This window comes from Austrofundulus limnaeus, unplaced genomic scaffold, assembly GCF_001266775.1.
Source record: "Austrofundulus limnaeus strain Quisiro unplaced genomic scaffold, Austrofundulus_limnaeus-1.0 Scaffold32, whole genome shotgun sequence".
Taxonomy (NCBI): Eukaryota; Metazoa; Chordata; class Actinopteri; order Cyprinodontiformes; family Rivulidae; genus Austrofundulus; species Austrofundulus limnaeus.
Window position 1 is genome coordinate 2,999,304 of NW_013952434.1, and position 16,800 is coordinate 3,016,103.

At 39.4% G+C, this 16,800-nt stretch overlaps 1 protein-coding gene across 1 annotated transcript in view; it reads left to right on the forward strand.

Annotated features, from left to right (window-relative positions):
* pard6gb (par-6 family cell polarity regulator gamma b) overlaps positions 1-16,800 on the forward strand; it is a 29,199-nt gene that overhangs the window by 518 nt on the left and 11,881 nt on the right. The window contains exon 2 of the mRNA XM_014005877.1: positions 4,003-4,225. Within this exon, the coding sequence (XP_013861331.1) occupies positions 4,003-4,225 (223 nt within the window). The remainder of the gene's footprint in view (positions 1-4,002; positions 4,226-16,800) is intronic.

Genomic DNA, 16,800 nt, shown 5'->3' on the forward strand with positions numbered 1-16,800 from the left:
TATCGCGATATTTCAGTGCATCGATATTTTCTTACACCCTTAATTAAGATGATATGAAATTAACTCAAATGACAACTTTTAGTTGATGGTTTAAAAAGGCAATTTTTATTTTTATTTTCCTGCAGGAATCAGGCTGAATGAAAAGCTTCCAGCAAAATTTAATTTCTGATTTATAGTTTATTTTATTTTGATCCAACCACATGCAACATTTTCTATACTTCCACCCCTTTTTTGAACTCTAATTGGGTATTTCAGTCCATTTAATGACCCAACACTTCAAGAGATCACCTCAAACCCCCTTAGTGTTGTCCTCACCAGGTCTGATCTGGATCAAACCCAGCTTCAGCTGCTATCATCTGGCTTCAACCTAGTCTAACATCTAAATCCAGATGACACTCAGTCTGTGTGGGTAGTTTAGAAATAAAAAATGTCCCTTTCAGACTAAGCTAAACTAACTAGTTTTGTGATGATATCCCAAGTACAGACTTTAATGGACTAAATGATTAAAGCATTAGAATATTACAAAAACAGTGTGAGCGTATTGAATGTTATGATACCAGTAGTGATAAAYCCACTTTTTTCATGCTTCCCTCTTAGTTTGCCATAATGAGACAAAACTCAGTTTTAGCATTTTTTGCCAACCTAAATCAGGTGTGTGCTTTAAAGGCAGTGTGAGTCAATTGGAGGGATTATTGGGCCTGCAGATCATGAATGGAGGAAACTTAGAATAAAACAGCCTGTGATGTCGTGCACGCTAATGGTGATAGAAAATCTCTGCAGAGTCTCAAAACCAATCCATCAAGGCTAACCAGTGCTTCCCAAACCTGCACAGTTCTATAGAAAAGGCAAACGGTGTGCAAAAGTGTTTGCTGTTAACATAGYTGTGTTTGATTGATTTWMTTKTATTTATTTAAGTTRTTTATTTATCGTACTCCCTGATCTCGGCAGTTCACGTTTGGTTTTCTCAGGGGAACTGTCCCAGTGATAAGCTTATCAGAGATAACACTGGAGGTGTCTGGCAGTCTGTGGTCTGTCTAAGGAACTGGATTCAGTCACTTATCACAGTGTGTGGAAGGATTAGGTGGGTGAAAAGAGGGGTAGAAGTTTTCCCTCCACTCCACCTGAGCTAAATCTATTTGTTGAGTTTTTTCCCCCCTTTCTTTTTATGTTTGAGTTTTCTTAACTTTACAACTTCTCTTTTTAAACTGTGAGGTAGAAAAGGTAAAAGCAGGTGTCGACCAAAAAAAAAAAAAGGCGAGTCAGTGAGTTTCCATTTTCCGTGTCAGTTAAAAGTCCCCGGACGTGTTTCAGCTTGTTGGGCATCGCTTCGTCCTGATTGGCAAAGGAGACGAGTGATGTCATGCTTTTAGCGATTTATTCTTAGTACTGGGTTTAGTATTGGAGCTTGTGATTAATCCTTCCGTGTTGAGACTTGTCCGCAGCCTCGGGCCGATCCTGCATGTGAAAACAGATTGTCGAAGCTGAACGCAACATTTTGTACCAAGAAAAAATCCATAATCAGAGACGCCACGTACCAATTTGTGCCTACCGAAGCATTGTGTGCAACTTAGACAGAGTTAAGTTGTCAGTTCAAGCTTTGGCCTCACTTTCCAAAATGCTAACRAGCTGTAAACTCCAATAAAACCTGTTTCTCTGCTCATTGTGTCATTCTGGAACAGAAGTTGAGTTTTTGACAAGTAGAAATCCAAGTTTTCCCAGAAGCTGCTTCACAAGCATGCGTCTTTGCTGCTTTAGGTAAATCTGGTATCTCCTAACAAATTCAAATGCCATCTTCTAATTACAGAYGAGGTTAAAGCACTCCCTAACTTTCTGCTGCTCTCAGCAGTTTTTCCCTCTGTCCTCTTCCTACCTGATCATCTTGCTGCTGTCGTTCTTTTCTTCCATCGTTATCAAAGGATTATTCTAACAAACAGCACCTTAGCCTASAAATTATGTTCATGATTCACACAGTTCCTGTGTGATTTTGCTGTTTGTTTGTCAGACTCGCATCATGTGTCTTTCATGAACACCGGGCCTGAGGTGCATCCCATTTCCTGCATCATTCCCACTCAGATTTTGAGTATCAACCTTGACAGTGGTAGTTCAGATCTTTTTAAGTGGTACTCTGTGGAGATCAGTAATTATCTTACCTGTTGTAGATGGCTCTTTGAACAAACTTAGCTTGAAGAAATGAAGTTCAATCGTGAGCAGGCTGAACTAACCGCTAGTTTGAAAGGAGCTAAATTGCATTAGTGCTGATTTAAAATGACTCCAGTCCCTAAATAAATCATAGCAGTTTACATGAACACTGTTTTTTATTGCTTTTACTTCCTCCTGATTGTTGAGTAGGGATGGGTAAAAATACAGATTTATCAGTGCAATGCAATTCAATATCGATTCAGAAAATCATCTGAATCGATTCAATTCCCTGGCCTGTTTGCCATGTTTTTATGTTTGCGCTTTGCTTTATTTTCAGGTATTTTGTTTCCCAAAAAATGTTAATGTGCACAAATTCTGTTTAAATGGGGAAATAAAGTATTTGTGTACTTCTTCTTATTGAGAAATTGATTTCAAAGCATTTAAAACAATATCTAATTGAATCAAATAAAATCATGAGCCAAAGAATTGAAATGAAATTGAATTGTAAGGTTAGAAATACCCAGTTCTTTTATTTAGATGGCTTGAACTTTAAAAGACTCTTATTCTGGCTTTATAAAAAAAGGTGGTTCTATGCATTAAGGGCTCGACACACGGGGAGCGACAAACTACAGCGATTAACAGCTGTCATCGCAGCCAGGGTGAAACCCGACACACGGGACGCRATAGCAATGGCAGCGTTACGAATCACACTCTCAGGTCGCTTGTCTTCACGAAATTTTATTGGTTCTTCTGCTGCCTCTTGTAAAGGTTATTGGTGGTTCACTAAAACGGGGGTGTGCATTACGGACGTGTAAACTAAACAAATCTTGCGATGCTAATGATATTGAATAAAAACACACACCAAGATACAATTTTATAAGGAAAAACTTACCGGATAACTTCACCCTGATGCCAACAAATTCCCACAAAGCTGCCTTTTTTAATAATCACTTGGTGAAAGTGTTAGCTAACGGCAGTGTGTAGCATACTCTCCGCTCATTGGTCAATCAATGGAACCCTCGCTGATTGGTTGTACGCTAAGCGACAGCGACAAAAGTTGAACATTTTTCAACTTTCATATGTCGCGTCGCAAGCTCGCGTGTGCACGTCTACGTGTACGAGCGYGAAATTTCACATGCACTATTTTCGCCGGTCGCTCAGCTGGAGGAAGGAAAGCGATTGTCGCCTCACCGCACAGGCTCCAGATGAATGGAGAGCGAGCGACGTCGCCTCCTGTGTGTCGAGCCCTTTAATGATCGACAATTTTTCCATTATTATCAGTTTTATACTCATTTAAGCTCATTTGTTCCCTTACCAAAAAGAAGTATACCTCAAGTACATGAGGTATAGTAAAGAACATTTTCCAAAGTGTACTTCTGTTTACCAGTACACTTGTAGTAAAGTTTTCAGTATAAGTCAAGTACAGGTAACATAAACTTTAAGTATAATTCTGTTAAGTAAGTAAAGTGAAAGTATCTCTTTTTTTGTATAAAATTAGTAAACTTAAAGGACACTTTTATTCCTGTCTCAGCCCCCCTACATGCAGCATCAACAATATGAACTCTCAGTGAAAAGTTAATTACCTTCCTTGTTTCTATAAGGTCTATTTTTGGAGGAAGGCATTAGATGCACAAAAAGCAACTCAACTCTTTTTTTTCTTCTTTTTTTTACCCTTGAGGTTTATGTTTCCCGTTGCTGTGTTTATGCAAATGCTAGAGAAATGTTTTAGCTGTTTTGAAACCGGTTTTTCAAACTTTAAATGCTCATTAAGTTTTTGTAATGCCCAAAAGCTGCTTCTTCTCGTTGCACCAACTTTTTAAACACATTTTTCTTTTCCCATCCATCACTTTCTTATCTTTTCAGTATGGAGCAGAGTTCCGCAGGTTCTCCTTGGACCGGATCAAGCCCGGCAAGTTTGAGGAGTTCTACAAGCTTATCCTCCACATTCACCGCATCGCTAATATGGAGGTGATGATTGGCTATGCCGACGTCCACGGGGACCTGCTGCCGATTAACAATGAYGATAACTTTTGCAAGGCTGTGTCAACGGCTCATCCGCTGCTGAGGATATTCATACAGAAACAAGGTAAAGTTTCTCAAATTCTCTACCAAGATTTTGTGTTTTTTGTCCCTTTTGTATCCCTTTGGTTTCAATTAAAATTGGTTAGAAAACTGCTTTTTGCTTTCTCAATGGTATGCCTATAAAACAGTCAACTATGACATTAACTGCATCTTTGGCTGCACTTTTTGTGCTGCCTTGAATTAAGTTTTGCCACAGAATGTTTCCTCATCCAGCTATGCTTGTCTCTGGGCCTTTTATTTTTTATTTTTTTACTGCATGGAAGGGTTTGTGTGTGTTTTTGTGTTTTCCAGCCTCTTTATTTGCTGGATCAGTYTGGGTCTGCGTCTGTCTGCCCAGTTAAGTCCCGAGCCTTATCCAGAGGAAGGGCTTGCAGGCAGACGAGCTCGTACGCAAACAGAGGCCGGTGGCTCGGCAGGCCTATAGAAAATCAGGTCATTGAGCAAAGCCTGTGTCCCGGCATACCAGACATTACTGACAGACAAAAGATCTGCATGAAAAGGGAGTCTCCTTCAGGAGCTGTGTGTTTTTAAAACCACAAGCACAGAACGTCGAGTCCTCTCTCCATCTCTGCCGCTCATTGATCCCAACTTTAGAACAGCCTTGACTGCTTGCCAGCAAGTCGTCCAGCATACAAATGAATCCATCAACATTCACATCTATTTAATCCTCAATCCTCCTTGGAATGTCCCTCACTTGGTTCGGTAATGAGTGTGTACACTCCATGGTATTGTTTTAATTGTCGTCCAGCGGTTCTGGTACAAAAGCTTCCCACAAACCCCTCAAAAATCCCACTGAGTATTTTAATCGAAAACTAGGTTAGATGTAGTTTTAGAAGTTGTGTKTTTCGTCTGTTTTGATGTTTTGGGGATTCAGCTTTTAAAAAGTTTAAAGTTTGTTGATTTTACGTTTCGAAACGCTCTTATTGCTTTAATTGCTAGCAAGTCTGTTAGACTTCACAGTTTTAAAAAGTTGAAAATATAATTTCTTGCTGATAAGCAAGACTTTCCCTGAGGAGAAGTTCTTTGGCCCAGAAAGACAAAACAATAAACAGAATTTGGTTGAAGTTGAACCGTGTTTGCTGTCGATGGGTTTCTGGAATGGTGCAGTGATTTCTACAGAACTGGGATGTTTTGCCAAAACAGTGTTGACTCAGAAACAAAACTTATCAGTGCTCACTTTTAACTTCGTCGTGGTCTACAGAAGTTTTTCCAGTTTTTCTTAAATGATTACACGGCACAACATTTTCTATTTCTATCTCCTCATCTGTGCATCTGAAACAGTCTGATCACATTAAACATATATCTGTTTTTCTAATCAGAAAGGATGTCGCCTGCTTTTTAGATGGGTTTTAACCAATCATGATGTTTCTTATGAAATATTATATCTCGTTTTCTGCATCAGTCTAAAACACTTTAGAAAGAAAACCAAAACTAACAGTTGTTTTTCCCTGTCTGAGCTTTTTTGTGTGTGTTTTTGGTGGTTGAAACACCGCGCTGAGATGATGATGAGGCTTAAAAGAATGTGATGCTAAAGCAGACTGAGCTGTCTGTATATCTGCTGCCCTTTGTTAGTAGCCAGACAAAGAGGTGAGTGTGTAACTGTGAAAGTACCTCATTCCTGAGAGGAGATGCTCTGCACCCAGTGTGCTGCTTGAACGGGAAAGTGTGCGTTTCATAATGACTGTATCACACAGTACCAGCCTGCAAGCACGGGTCACCAGTGGCGCCACCGTCCATCCCRGTCAGCAGACACATGAAAGAAAAGGCTTCACATACATGAAATCAGAGTTGCTCACCAGTTGACTGAGCTTTTAGAAAAAAACGACAGCTTAGACCATAAAATATGCTTTGTTGTGTCCGATTTAAAGATAAAACTAAAAGAAAAGAGGAGAAATAAAAACTAATTGGACAGGCTTTTGTTTTATTTGACTTAATTCAAACTTTTAGCTACGAGATCTAAGAGAACACAAACCCAGCGCTTTGACCGTCAGATCAAACAAACTTTGTTCAGCCTTTCCCACTTACGCTCCATTTAACAATAGTTTATAACATATCTCTTTTATCTGCCCGACACTCCCTTCCAGGCTTAGGTCTGCTTCGTTGGTGAAATCTCTTGAACACGTGCCACAGTTTTGTGAAGATACAATGAGAATCCTGCTGACAATACCAGTTACTCCCCCGTGGGGACTTATGGCAGCTCCTTAACTGATGACCTTTTTTCCAAAGAATACAGATCTGAACTGTGTGGCTTTTTCCCCTCGAAGAATACCCTGTAGCCTCTCGTTGTAGATAATAGCAGGGCACTTCTCTCCAGTAAGAGCAGAGAGACATTAAAGAAGATGTATTGGGTGTTTTCTGACTAAATGGTTTTAAGGGCTCTTGGCGGGTTACTGGAACTGGGGAGGTCCCTTAAGGACAATGAACCTTTAACCTTCTTTGATTTTCTTTCACTAAAGATTGGCAGATTCAGATAACAGTATGACCAACTGGGGGGCAGCAATCATAATTCCTCTGAATAAAGACCTAATATTCCCTGGACTTCAGTATCGCTCTATTTCATTGTTGTGGTTATTTTTTTGTATTTTTATTTTTATTTTAGAGGCTCAGTTTTTGAATGTTTGTGTACAAACATACCTTTTAATTCAATGTCTTCAGTATTTTTTGTGTTGTGGAAGCTCCTGATCCGTCATTGGTTTTATAATCTCGCTCTCAATAATCATCAAACAGTTTGAAGGGTATTTTGTGACTGATTAACTAGATTTTGGATACAATCTTAAATATTTTTTTATTTTGGGATCAATGGTCTCCATTTAGTTTTAGTATTTGTCTTGACTTATTTCCTTGTTTATCATGACATCATGTGTGGTTCGCCCCATTTCCTGTAGCTCAATAATGGACCAGATGTCTTGTATGCATACTTCGGCTTCAAATAACGACACGTTTTCAGTGATTCCAAACCAAGCTCAGTTCTTAAATTAAAAACGTCAAAACGGTAGTTTTATTTGTACATTTGCAGACAGAGAGAGAGTGTTGCAACGTTTTGTTTTGGTTCACTCCTTTTTCCTCATGCACAAAGAATTAAAAGCAGGGGAGTAGTGAGGAGGAGATGGCACGGGGGAAAGGATGAATTGAGGTGTGTAAAAAGATTTCTGGATCTGTCCAGTCAAGTGTTGAGGGTGCCATTGTAGAAAAGAAGTCATGTGTAGTGGACTGGTGATTGATTGTTAATTGTAATTCTGGGGTCACATGCACTGTTTTGTTTTTGAAAGCTATGCATACGGGGACGGGGGGTGAATAAAAATACTCTTTCTTAAGAATAAAAACAAGTTTGCTTGTTTGGAAGTTTTCACAGAATCTACCAAGTCCAGTTTAAATAAAGTTCCTGTCTGTCACTCCTCTCGTTTAACTGGCTTGAGCTTTTGTCAAATGTTGATTTAGGGAAATGGCRGGAGTACTCACTTTTCGTTCAGTCTCTCTCAAGTTGATGCAAATTTAGATGCAGATAAGCTGCAAAGCAGGCAACGCTYCCAGTCTCACTTTAGGAAAGGAGAAAACGAATGTGAATTAAAAAGGAAAAAGTCTCTTTTTGTTGTGAAATATTCTACGACAGGGATAGGCAATCCTGGTCCTTCAAGTGCCGCCGTCCTGCGTGTTTTACATGTATCTCTGCTTCAACACACCTTATCTGAATGAATGATAACAGGCTTCTGCAGAACTTGGAAGAGGCAATTCAGYCTCTGAATCAGGTGTTTTGGAGCAGGGAAACAAGTAAAACATGCAGGACAGCGGCACTTSAGGACCAGGATTGCCTACCCCTGTTCTACAATGATGTCAGCTGATTTCATGAATTGCGGTCCTTTTTTAGAATGCAATAATTTGTGAGAATGAAGGCTGTTATGAGCTGAAGAGCTTGACACAATCTTGCAGGCAGGCGTATGTTTTGAAAACAGCAAAATGAGCTTGTTTTATTTTATTTTTATTTTGGTTTTGGTTTGTGTTTGCACCATGCAAGACAAAATTAGTCCTGATCCAACTGAAGAACATTCCTGTTTCTCAAGCCTCTGTTTTGTGGGGGRATTGAGTTGTTTTTGTAGACGGTACCAGTGGATTGCACACAGACTAAACTTTCAACAAAGAGAAGAGAGCCCGTTTTGGCGAAGGGCTGAAAGTTTAAGCAAACAGAGCTGTAAGGTTTAGTCAAGGTCGCGTCTGTGCGCCTCTTACAGCTTTTAGCRACCCGACTGTTGTCCACACCTGGGAAAACAGGGAGCAGATCCCAGCATCAGCCAAGCTAAAGAGAGAGACGTTTGGCAGTTTGTATTTTTACAAAAGAAACGTATCAGCATCTAGGCCAGTTAAAACTTACTTGTGGAGTCGTTCAGACCTGCTCTGTTTCACATCAGCTGGGACAACACAGTCGCCTGGAGATCAAAAAAATATTTCTTTATCTGGCCTGACCTTTTTTGTTTTTCTCTTGTACACGTCAGAAATGTGTGAACAGAAACACAAGCTGCTGTGGTGTCATTTCCACCCAGATTACTTACAACTAACAAATCCTGTTTCAAACTGAAATATTGTGATCAACTGTTCTGGTGTATTAGTCAGAATCTGAAGAAGCTACTGCTCTGTTTTTTATTATTATTTTTTGGTATAAAGGATGAAAAACACGGTAGCTTAAATAATCACTAAGAAGATGAGCTTTTGCAGGAAAGTGTTCTGAAGTATCAAATTTAACATGAGAGGAATAAATATGATTTTATTATATTTTATGTTTTGGTCTTAGTGTCTTTATTTCATTCTAATTTTGAAGGTTTTTTTGATCAGCTTATTGAAACGTTCAACTCTTTGGCTTTTACAACTAAGGATGTAACATCAAAGCAATATTATAGGAATATTTCTTTAAAAATAAATCCGAATTTATACAATTAAATTAGATGCATCAAGTCTCAAAAAGTATTCTCACATCTATTTAAGTCACGTGAAGCCACTTCCTTGTTGGTTTTGGTGTGGTCTGTTTTGGTTTTTGTGTGTTAGCCTCAAGGACAATAAATGATAAATTTTTAATGAAAGACGTCACTTTTTCAGAAAAAGTACAATTGTCATTTAAACGTTTTTTTTTTTTACTTCCTCATTTTTTTTTCTACATCTTTCTTTTTATTTTATTTTCCTGGAAACTGGTGAGTGTCTGGAAGTGTTCAGTTTTGGCCAAGAAGGATGGCAGCAGCACAGCTCAACCCATGTGGCTGATCATCTTGGTATTCATGCAGGAATTTTCTTCTTAGGTTGTTGCTCTGACCAGTTCCTCATTCTTTTTAGATGAGAGCTAAGGCCCGTCTCCACTACCAAGGACAAACAAGGAGAAAACCACAGACAGTTAAGAGTCAGCCTTATGGTTGATTTCATAAATCCTCTCAGCCAACAGAAATCTAATTGAACCAGGAAAGATTTTAGTAAGCAGCAGCATGGGAAAATGTTCTACCTTTCATTCCGAGCAAGTGACGTTTTTAGGAACTAGTCACCGATGAAAAATGATGAAAATGTGTCCAAAAAAAAGCCCTGTCTCTTCTGGGGAAATTTTCTGTGTCGTTAAACCTTTTAGGTTGTGTGTGTGTGTGGGTGGCTTCTTTAATAAAACCTGTGTGTGGCCTTTTTCTCAGACAATGTCCGTCGTGGTTTAAGTGTGATGGAAAGGCCCGGTTCCTGCCAGGAGCTGGACAGAGCAGCAGCAGCCGTGTACAAAGCTCGGAGCAGCTTCTTTTTGTGCCTCTGAAAGCCGAGCCACTGAAAACCAGCTTGAGTGATGCTTTAAGTCACGTCAGCTGGCACGCAAAGCAGCACACAAMCCCACATCAGTTTGTAACATGCAGACAGCTTAAAGCATCGTCTCTGGCTCGTACCGGTTTTAGAAGGGGAAATATTAGAATATTCATTGATTACCCGTGAAATATTTCCTGCAGCCGACACACAATATTAACACCGCTCTTTGTTCTCGAGTCGAAAGGGAGGGCCGGCATTTTAATTAAAACTTTTGTTTGTGTCTGTCAGAACTATATTAGTGTTTATGTTTCCAAGTCCCTGCTTTCATTTTAGTTTACGACCCCTTCTTTGAACTACGCCCCCGCCCCMCTGCTGCCCCTCAATAAAGTTTCCAGACATTATAGGACCGGAGTGTCTGTCAGCAGCCCCAGTTATGTTACAATTTGATACATCGTCGTTCACTTTTGGGTTTATGGAAATCATTTTTTCTTAGAAAACTGAGCAAATGGTTTCTTTCATGTTTGACTTGCAAATTTTCTTAAAATGTGCATCTGAGTTGCAGTTTGTCCCGTTCATAAATATGAACTCCATTTACAGCTGCTTCTGATTTGAAACATGCTAAAATTGGCTAAATTGGCTAGAACTGACATCATCGGGCATCAACTTTAGGTCTCTTCTAGAAATAGTTATTTTGGGGACAAACAAACAACTTCTTAAGCCACCAGCACCACTGCAGCCACTCCTCGTCACCCGAAACCTTCAAAGTTACGAAACAAAGCTGAAAGGCTTTTTTCTTTCCTTTAATTTATGTCTTCAAAGTGGAATGAGATCTGTGATGTGTTTGACTTCACCTTTCCAACTTCCTGTGGGTGTTTTTTTTTTTCATTCTTTTGGTGTTTGATTATCCTCTGAGCACTGAATCAGCAGTTCCTTGTCTTTAGTTTTCAGAGGATGGACCTGGAAATAGTCATTCTAGTAAAAGATACATGTTATACCAATCGAAGACCCTTTTATAGCCATTGCCCTTCTTTTTTTCCAAATAAGAGTCACCATTTGTGTGTCTGTGTTCTTTACACTGTTTAGTTTGTGTTGTTTGCTCATATGTGTGATTTACATGTATTTATTTTCCATTAACAGTTGGAGGATCGTGTGATTTGGGTTTGAGAAGTTTTAAGGTTATTGCTCGCTTGTTTTGAATTAATATATCTGCAAAAGAAAATGGGCAAGCATATTGCTTAAAAGCACATTATCTCTCCTCTAAATTCATGTTTAATCACGATTGCTTAACTACTGTAGAAAATCTTTAAACATTTTTTGATTGAATGCTTTAAACATCCCCCCCATAAGTGATAACCACAGATTTCAGGACATGCATGATGAGACTGGCTTACCAAGAGATTACAGAGAAAAATTCCCTGGCCACGTTTTGGCTGAGCAAAGTGAGGGGAAGAGGGTGAGTTTTTGGGCTTGGGAAGAGCGGGGAGTTTGGATGGCGGGTGGGCGTTAGTGTTTCTTTTTTTTTTTTTTTTGAGGGAAGAGTCACTGGTTTGTGTGGAGACGGCTCACTACAGTCCCTCCCTAATTACAGCTCTGCTGGTGGACAAGGCCAGGCATGCACTGTGAGTGTGCAACAGTGGAARAACAGCTAATTCACATCTTTAAAAGTTAGAAATACAAGTGCAAGCTTGAGCACAGGATTTTCTTTTTCCTTTTTTTTTTCTTTTTTAAACCCAATGTACTTAACATTATTATCATGTACAAATTGATTGTAAATTAGCTTATTTGACTATCAGATCACGTTCTACTTTCAATACAGCTAATTTCTCTAAAGTTTTGCTAGTTTTGTTGGCCTTCCTTGGAGTGAAGTTAGAAATTGATTTTTCAATGCATGGTTTTCCAAATCCCTCTAATCCTTTAAGGAATTTGACTGTGTCCACTTTGTCTGGCTCAAGAGAGATCATGCCGCTTTCTTGCATCCACGCTCGGCTTGCACAACATGAACCGAGGACAGCCTTTCATGTGGAGTTATTTTGAGAGTCTGTAATTACAAAGGAGGGACTGACTCCGCTTCTCGACAGCTCTGCCGCAGCAAACAGACTCTCACCGCAGGCAAGCTTGGCTTCAGAGCCGCCCGGCTTGCTTGTGCGTAAGTGGTGTCGCAGTCAGGAAAGCAGGTTCACACTAACAGCTGTCATCAAGGTGAACACTTGGCTGAAACGACAACAAAAAAAAAATCCTAAATCGGCAACTGATTTGAAACAGTCTTTTACAACAAATGCATTTTCTCTTGAAAATATAGCACCTGAAGTCAACTTATGGTGTTAAAGGTTTCCACTGCTTGAATGAATCCAGTTTAAATCCACATAACATAGGAGCTTGTGCAAATATTTGGGCTGTGCAGAGCTGAACTGTATGAACTCTACCTGCATGCTGGCAGGGTTTAGTTTCACAGGTTTTGGCTAGTATAATCTTAAAATTTCTTATCACTTGTGTGGATGTGTTTACAGTAAATCAAATGTAGTGTTTAAATATGTTTGTTGGCTTTACCTGTTTTGTGACCGTGTCAGCGTTTTTCCAGGGAATGGTCTGTGTTCATTGGCTGAGAGGGAGTTCTTTTCCTGGATCCCTTGTGAATAAACCTTGTCAAAGAAATAAGATCCCATTCTGTTAATTTTTTTAATTATGTACATTTTCTGATTGTACTTTTAAAATTATTTGAACTTGCATGTGTAGAATAGTTTTCCCCCCACACTTTTTGTTARTGCTTTACAGCAGCAGTGTGTGTGTGTGTGAGACATCTGTGAATTATAGGAGCCACTCAAGCCATCACAAAGCTTGTATTGCCTGATGTAGGTCATGTGGCTAAAACAATGGGACTAACTGTCATACCCCACCTCCCCCCAGCCTCCTCACCCCAATCGTTCTGGTAGTTTTTCAGCTGAAACATCCCTTGGAGTGATTTGATTGGACAAGAATGAACCTGAAGGATTATTTTGTATGATTGGTTGTCATCTAAATTATATGTCGTTTAAAAAAATTTTTAGAAGTACCGGTCCCTGGAGGTATGATTGAACCCCTTTGCCTTTACTGAAGCTAGTCTTTAGAGTAAAAATACAAACTTTTTACAGCCTAAGTTTTGATGAGATGTACAATAGTTGAGCATCGTTCATTTTGTCCTGAAACGGGGAATGAAAAAGCGAAAGCTAAAATAAAGGGCCTATTGTTAATCATCCACTCCGATTTTGGACAGATGCAGCGTTGGTCCTTTCGGCTTTGAGCATGAATTAACTTTTCATTAAAATTTCCGACCTTAGGCCACGCTCGGCAATAATCAGAAGAGCTCCGGCGCTGACTCACAGATGCCTGGCAGAAGTAGACGGACACACCGTGAGAAGACACTGCCCCCACCGTCACACCCACCCTCCCCCCTCTTCTTTAAACATGTAGGACCACAAGTTGGCAGTTGAATCAAGCCAACGCAGCAGTTCAGGATGGGAGAGGAAGGAAAAGAATGGAGGAGGGGAGGAATGAGCCCTGACTCTTGTCCTGATATGAATTGTGGCCCAGAGACTCTCTGAAACAATGGACACTGACAGCTCATGTGGAAATACTCCCACAGACACTCTTGTTTTGTATGTGTGCATGTGTCAGAGAGAKCAAGAGAGAGATAGGCAGTTATCTTCTACTAACTAACCAACCCCCCCCACCCCACCCCACCCCACTAAAAAAAATTCCCCCAAAATATCAAAGTAACCCACAAACGCAGTCAGTGGAGCAGGAAGAATCCAGGATGTGTGTCACCGCACACAGGAAGTGTTGTGTTATGCTGTGTGGTTGTCTAACAGAGGGAGTTGGTGTTTCAGGTGTTGCCGCACAAAAAGGAAGAGTAGACCTGTCTAAGCTTGTCCAATTTTACTCAGAGCATGGGGGTGTCCACACCTGATGTCAAAAGTTTGAAATGTTGCGACGAGTTATACAGAACTTAGTCAGCAGGAAAGGCCAATATTATTCACATATTTACACAAATATTATATAAAATAGTGCTAAAAAAATAAAGCTAATTTTATACTGATTATGTTTCCAGGGTATGAGGTGTGTGTGTGTTTGTGTTTCTCTGCTTGAATAAGGATGAGCGTGATCCCGTTCTGCACCAGAGACAACATTTTCTTGGGCCACTTATAAATCGTGATGGTTTATTGTTCCTGCCAGCGATGCGAATGAGAAACATGACAAAGGATCACGTTTCCTGTGAGCCGATGAAAGACCCCCCTCAGCGGGATGTCCTCGGTCTCGCCCTTTCTCGCTCCTCGTGTTTTTCCTGAATTACCGCAGTCAAACACAAACAGTGCTGAATTTTGCACACTGGCTAGTTGATAACTTGGGGATTTTCAGCTGTTTACTGTAGACATTGTTTGTTCCTTGCGTGGCTGTCTCATTTCCTTGCTCGGTTGTCTGAATGTGACATCCTCCAGCATTTCTTTGCCTGTCTGGAGTTTATAGGAGGGTGAGTGAAACAGACAGACACCATAATCCATCTAGTCTGCTTGTTGTCTGTTACCTGCAGCTGATAAGATTAGAAAGTGATTTTTAGCTCCGAGCAGTGTCAAAAGGTTACAACAGATGAAGCTAAAAGTTCTCAGTTGTGGTTTTCCTCAAGTTCTGCTCTGAATCGTGTGAAGTTCGTAAAATAAAATGTACATTCCCAGACCCGGCTTTCAGATATTAAGATGTTCCCATGTTAGTGTGCCAGAGCGAAAAGACAAAACTCTGTTTTTGCGATTCTCTGTGGTTTGGTTAAATTCAGATGGGTTTTACAGTGGAGAATATTTCAGCTTACACACCCTCTGCAGAAAACCACTGCATTCTTTTTACTTGTTGATTTATTGTTTTGTTCTCCTCCCATCTCTATTTTTTTTAAACTTCTTTTTAAGTTAAAGTTGTTTTTCAGCTAATTTAGGCATCATAAATAATCTTAGCTTCAGTTTCAACTTAAGTTTGTTCCTCCTTTTTGTTGTTTTTATAAATTTAAAACAATAAACTTACAAATGATCTATGTTTCTTTTTTATTTTCAGTATTAGACATTTTGAAGGAAAGTCCAGTTGTGATCAAATYTAATCTGTGACTTATTAAACATAAACTGACAATTGAAGAGGCTCTCGACTGATGAGTTGATATAAGATTGTGGGTGATGAATTAAGAGTTTTCTGGCTACTGTAGTAGTTTTGTAAGATTAGGTTCACCACTGAATGTCTGCGTTTATATACATTTATCTACATTTGGATGCACATAGACAAAATTGGATCAATAGATGGTRTCATCTCCAGTTTCTTGATAGTTTGAGGAGCACTGGTTGTGTTTAGCACCATTAGTGCTAAATCTAGCTGTTTCTATCACTACTTGTACTTTCAAACAATCATTGAGTTGCATTCAAATAATCTTTACAGCAGTGTAAAGCTTTATAAAGGGACGTTCACGTGAACTGCTATGAAATTTTTAAAATTGGAGTTGTTTTAAGATGYTGGCAACAGTCCACATTAGTCTTAGTCCCTGAATGTAAACTATGGCTGCACAATATGTTGCAAGTATATTGTCATCTCAATATCAGTGTGTGCAACATTTATATCTCAAAGGACTGCTTGGAGTGCTATAATTGTTGGCAAATGTATTTAAAGAGTTTTGCTGTATTTTTCATTSTAAYGCAAAATTTAGCCGATAAGACAGAGTCGCATGGCAGCAAAAGCTCACACTATTGCCAAAAAGGMTAAAGTTCACACAGGAAATAAAAATGAGACATCACACCTCACCTGATATCACCATCGCAAGGTTTTCTAATATTGTGCAGCGCTGATGTAAACAATCTCTGGAAGTCTTTGTGTTTTTTGTGACGTTTATTGAGGGAAAATAATCATAAATCTGCTGTAGTTTTCATGCCAGAGCACTAGGTGTCACTGTGATTGTCTTAAAAACCCATGTGCACAGAAATTCAGTCTCAATTGTGAAAACAGTTGTGTCCAAAATGGTGAATACACAAATGTTTGTTTGGACCAAGGATCTGCTATCTGCCAATGATACTATTGTTCATCTGTTCACTAGGCCTGTCGTGATGAGAAGTAAATCAATTATTCGCACAAAATTAAAGTGCGGTTGATAATTTTCATTTGCCTGCTTGTTTGTTTTCTTTGTGTCTCCCTCTTTTCTACTCCTTAGCGTAGAGGAGTGAACTCTGACGTCAGGTATTTACCAGGCTCATGGTCTCTTAACCTCTGTAGATAAGAGCCTCATAAACAAACATTTAGCTAGAGGAGAGTCTATAGTTTTCCGGTACCTTCATTCTGCTGGCGATGTCTCAGAATCGGCTCAGGACACTGTGCCGAACCCTGGATTCACCAGGAGTTGTATTTTTTATTTTATTTTTTTACAATACGTAACTTTTGTGAACTTCTGTAAACTTTGTAAGCAACATGCTATTATTCTATGAAGGCAGAGGAAGAGACAGGCAGAACAAATAGCACCAGTTTTGATAGAGGTGGTGGGAAGTGATTTTACAGCTTCAGCAGCTGTTGTTTGGTTGTTTTTCCAATCTCTGGTCCCCATCAATTAGTAACTATTTTTTTAACTTATCTAAATAGAGCTGCCACGATTAGTAAATTAATTGATGACTAATAGATTATTAAAATAATAGATGACTAATTTAATAATCGATTAAACATTTTTTGGGGGGTTTTTTTGTTCTTTACTTTGTTTTTCTCTCCAAACTGCTTTGACACCTTCCACTGCCACATCTGCCTTTCTGTCCTTGACACACATGCACAGTAGTGGTA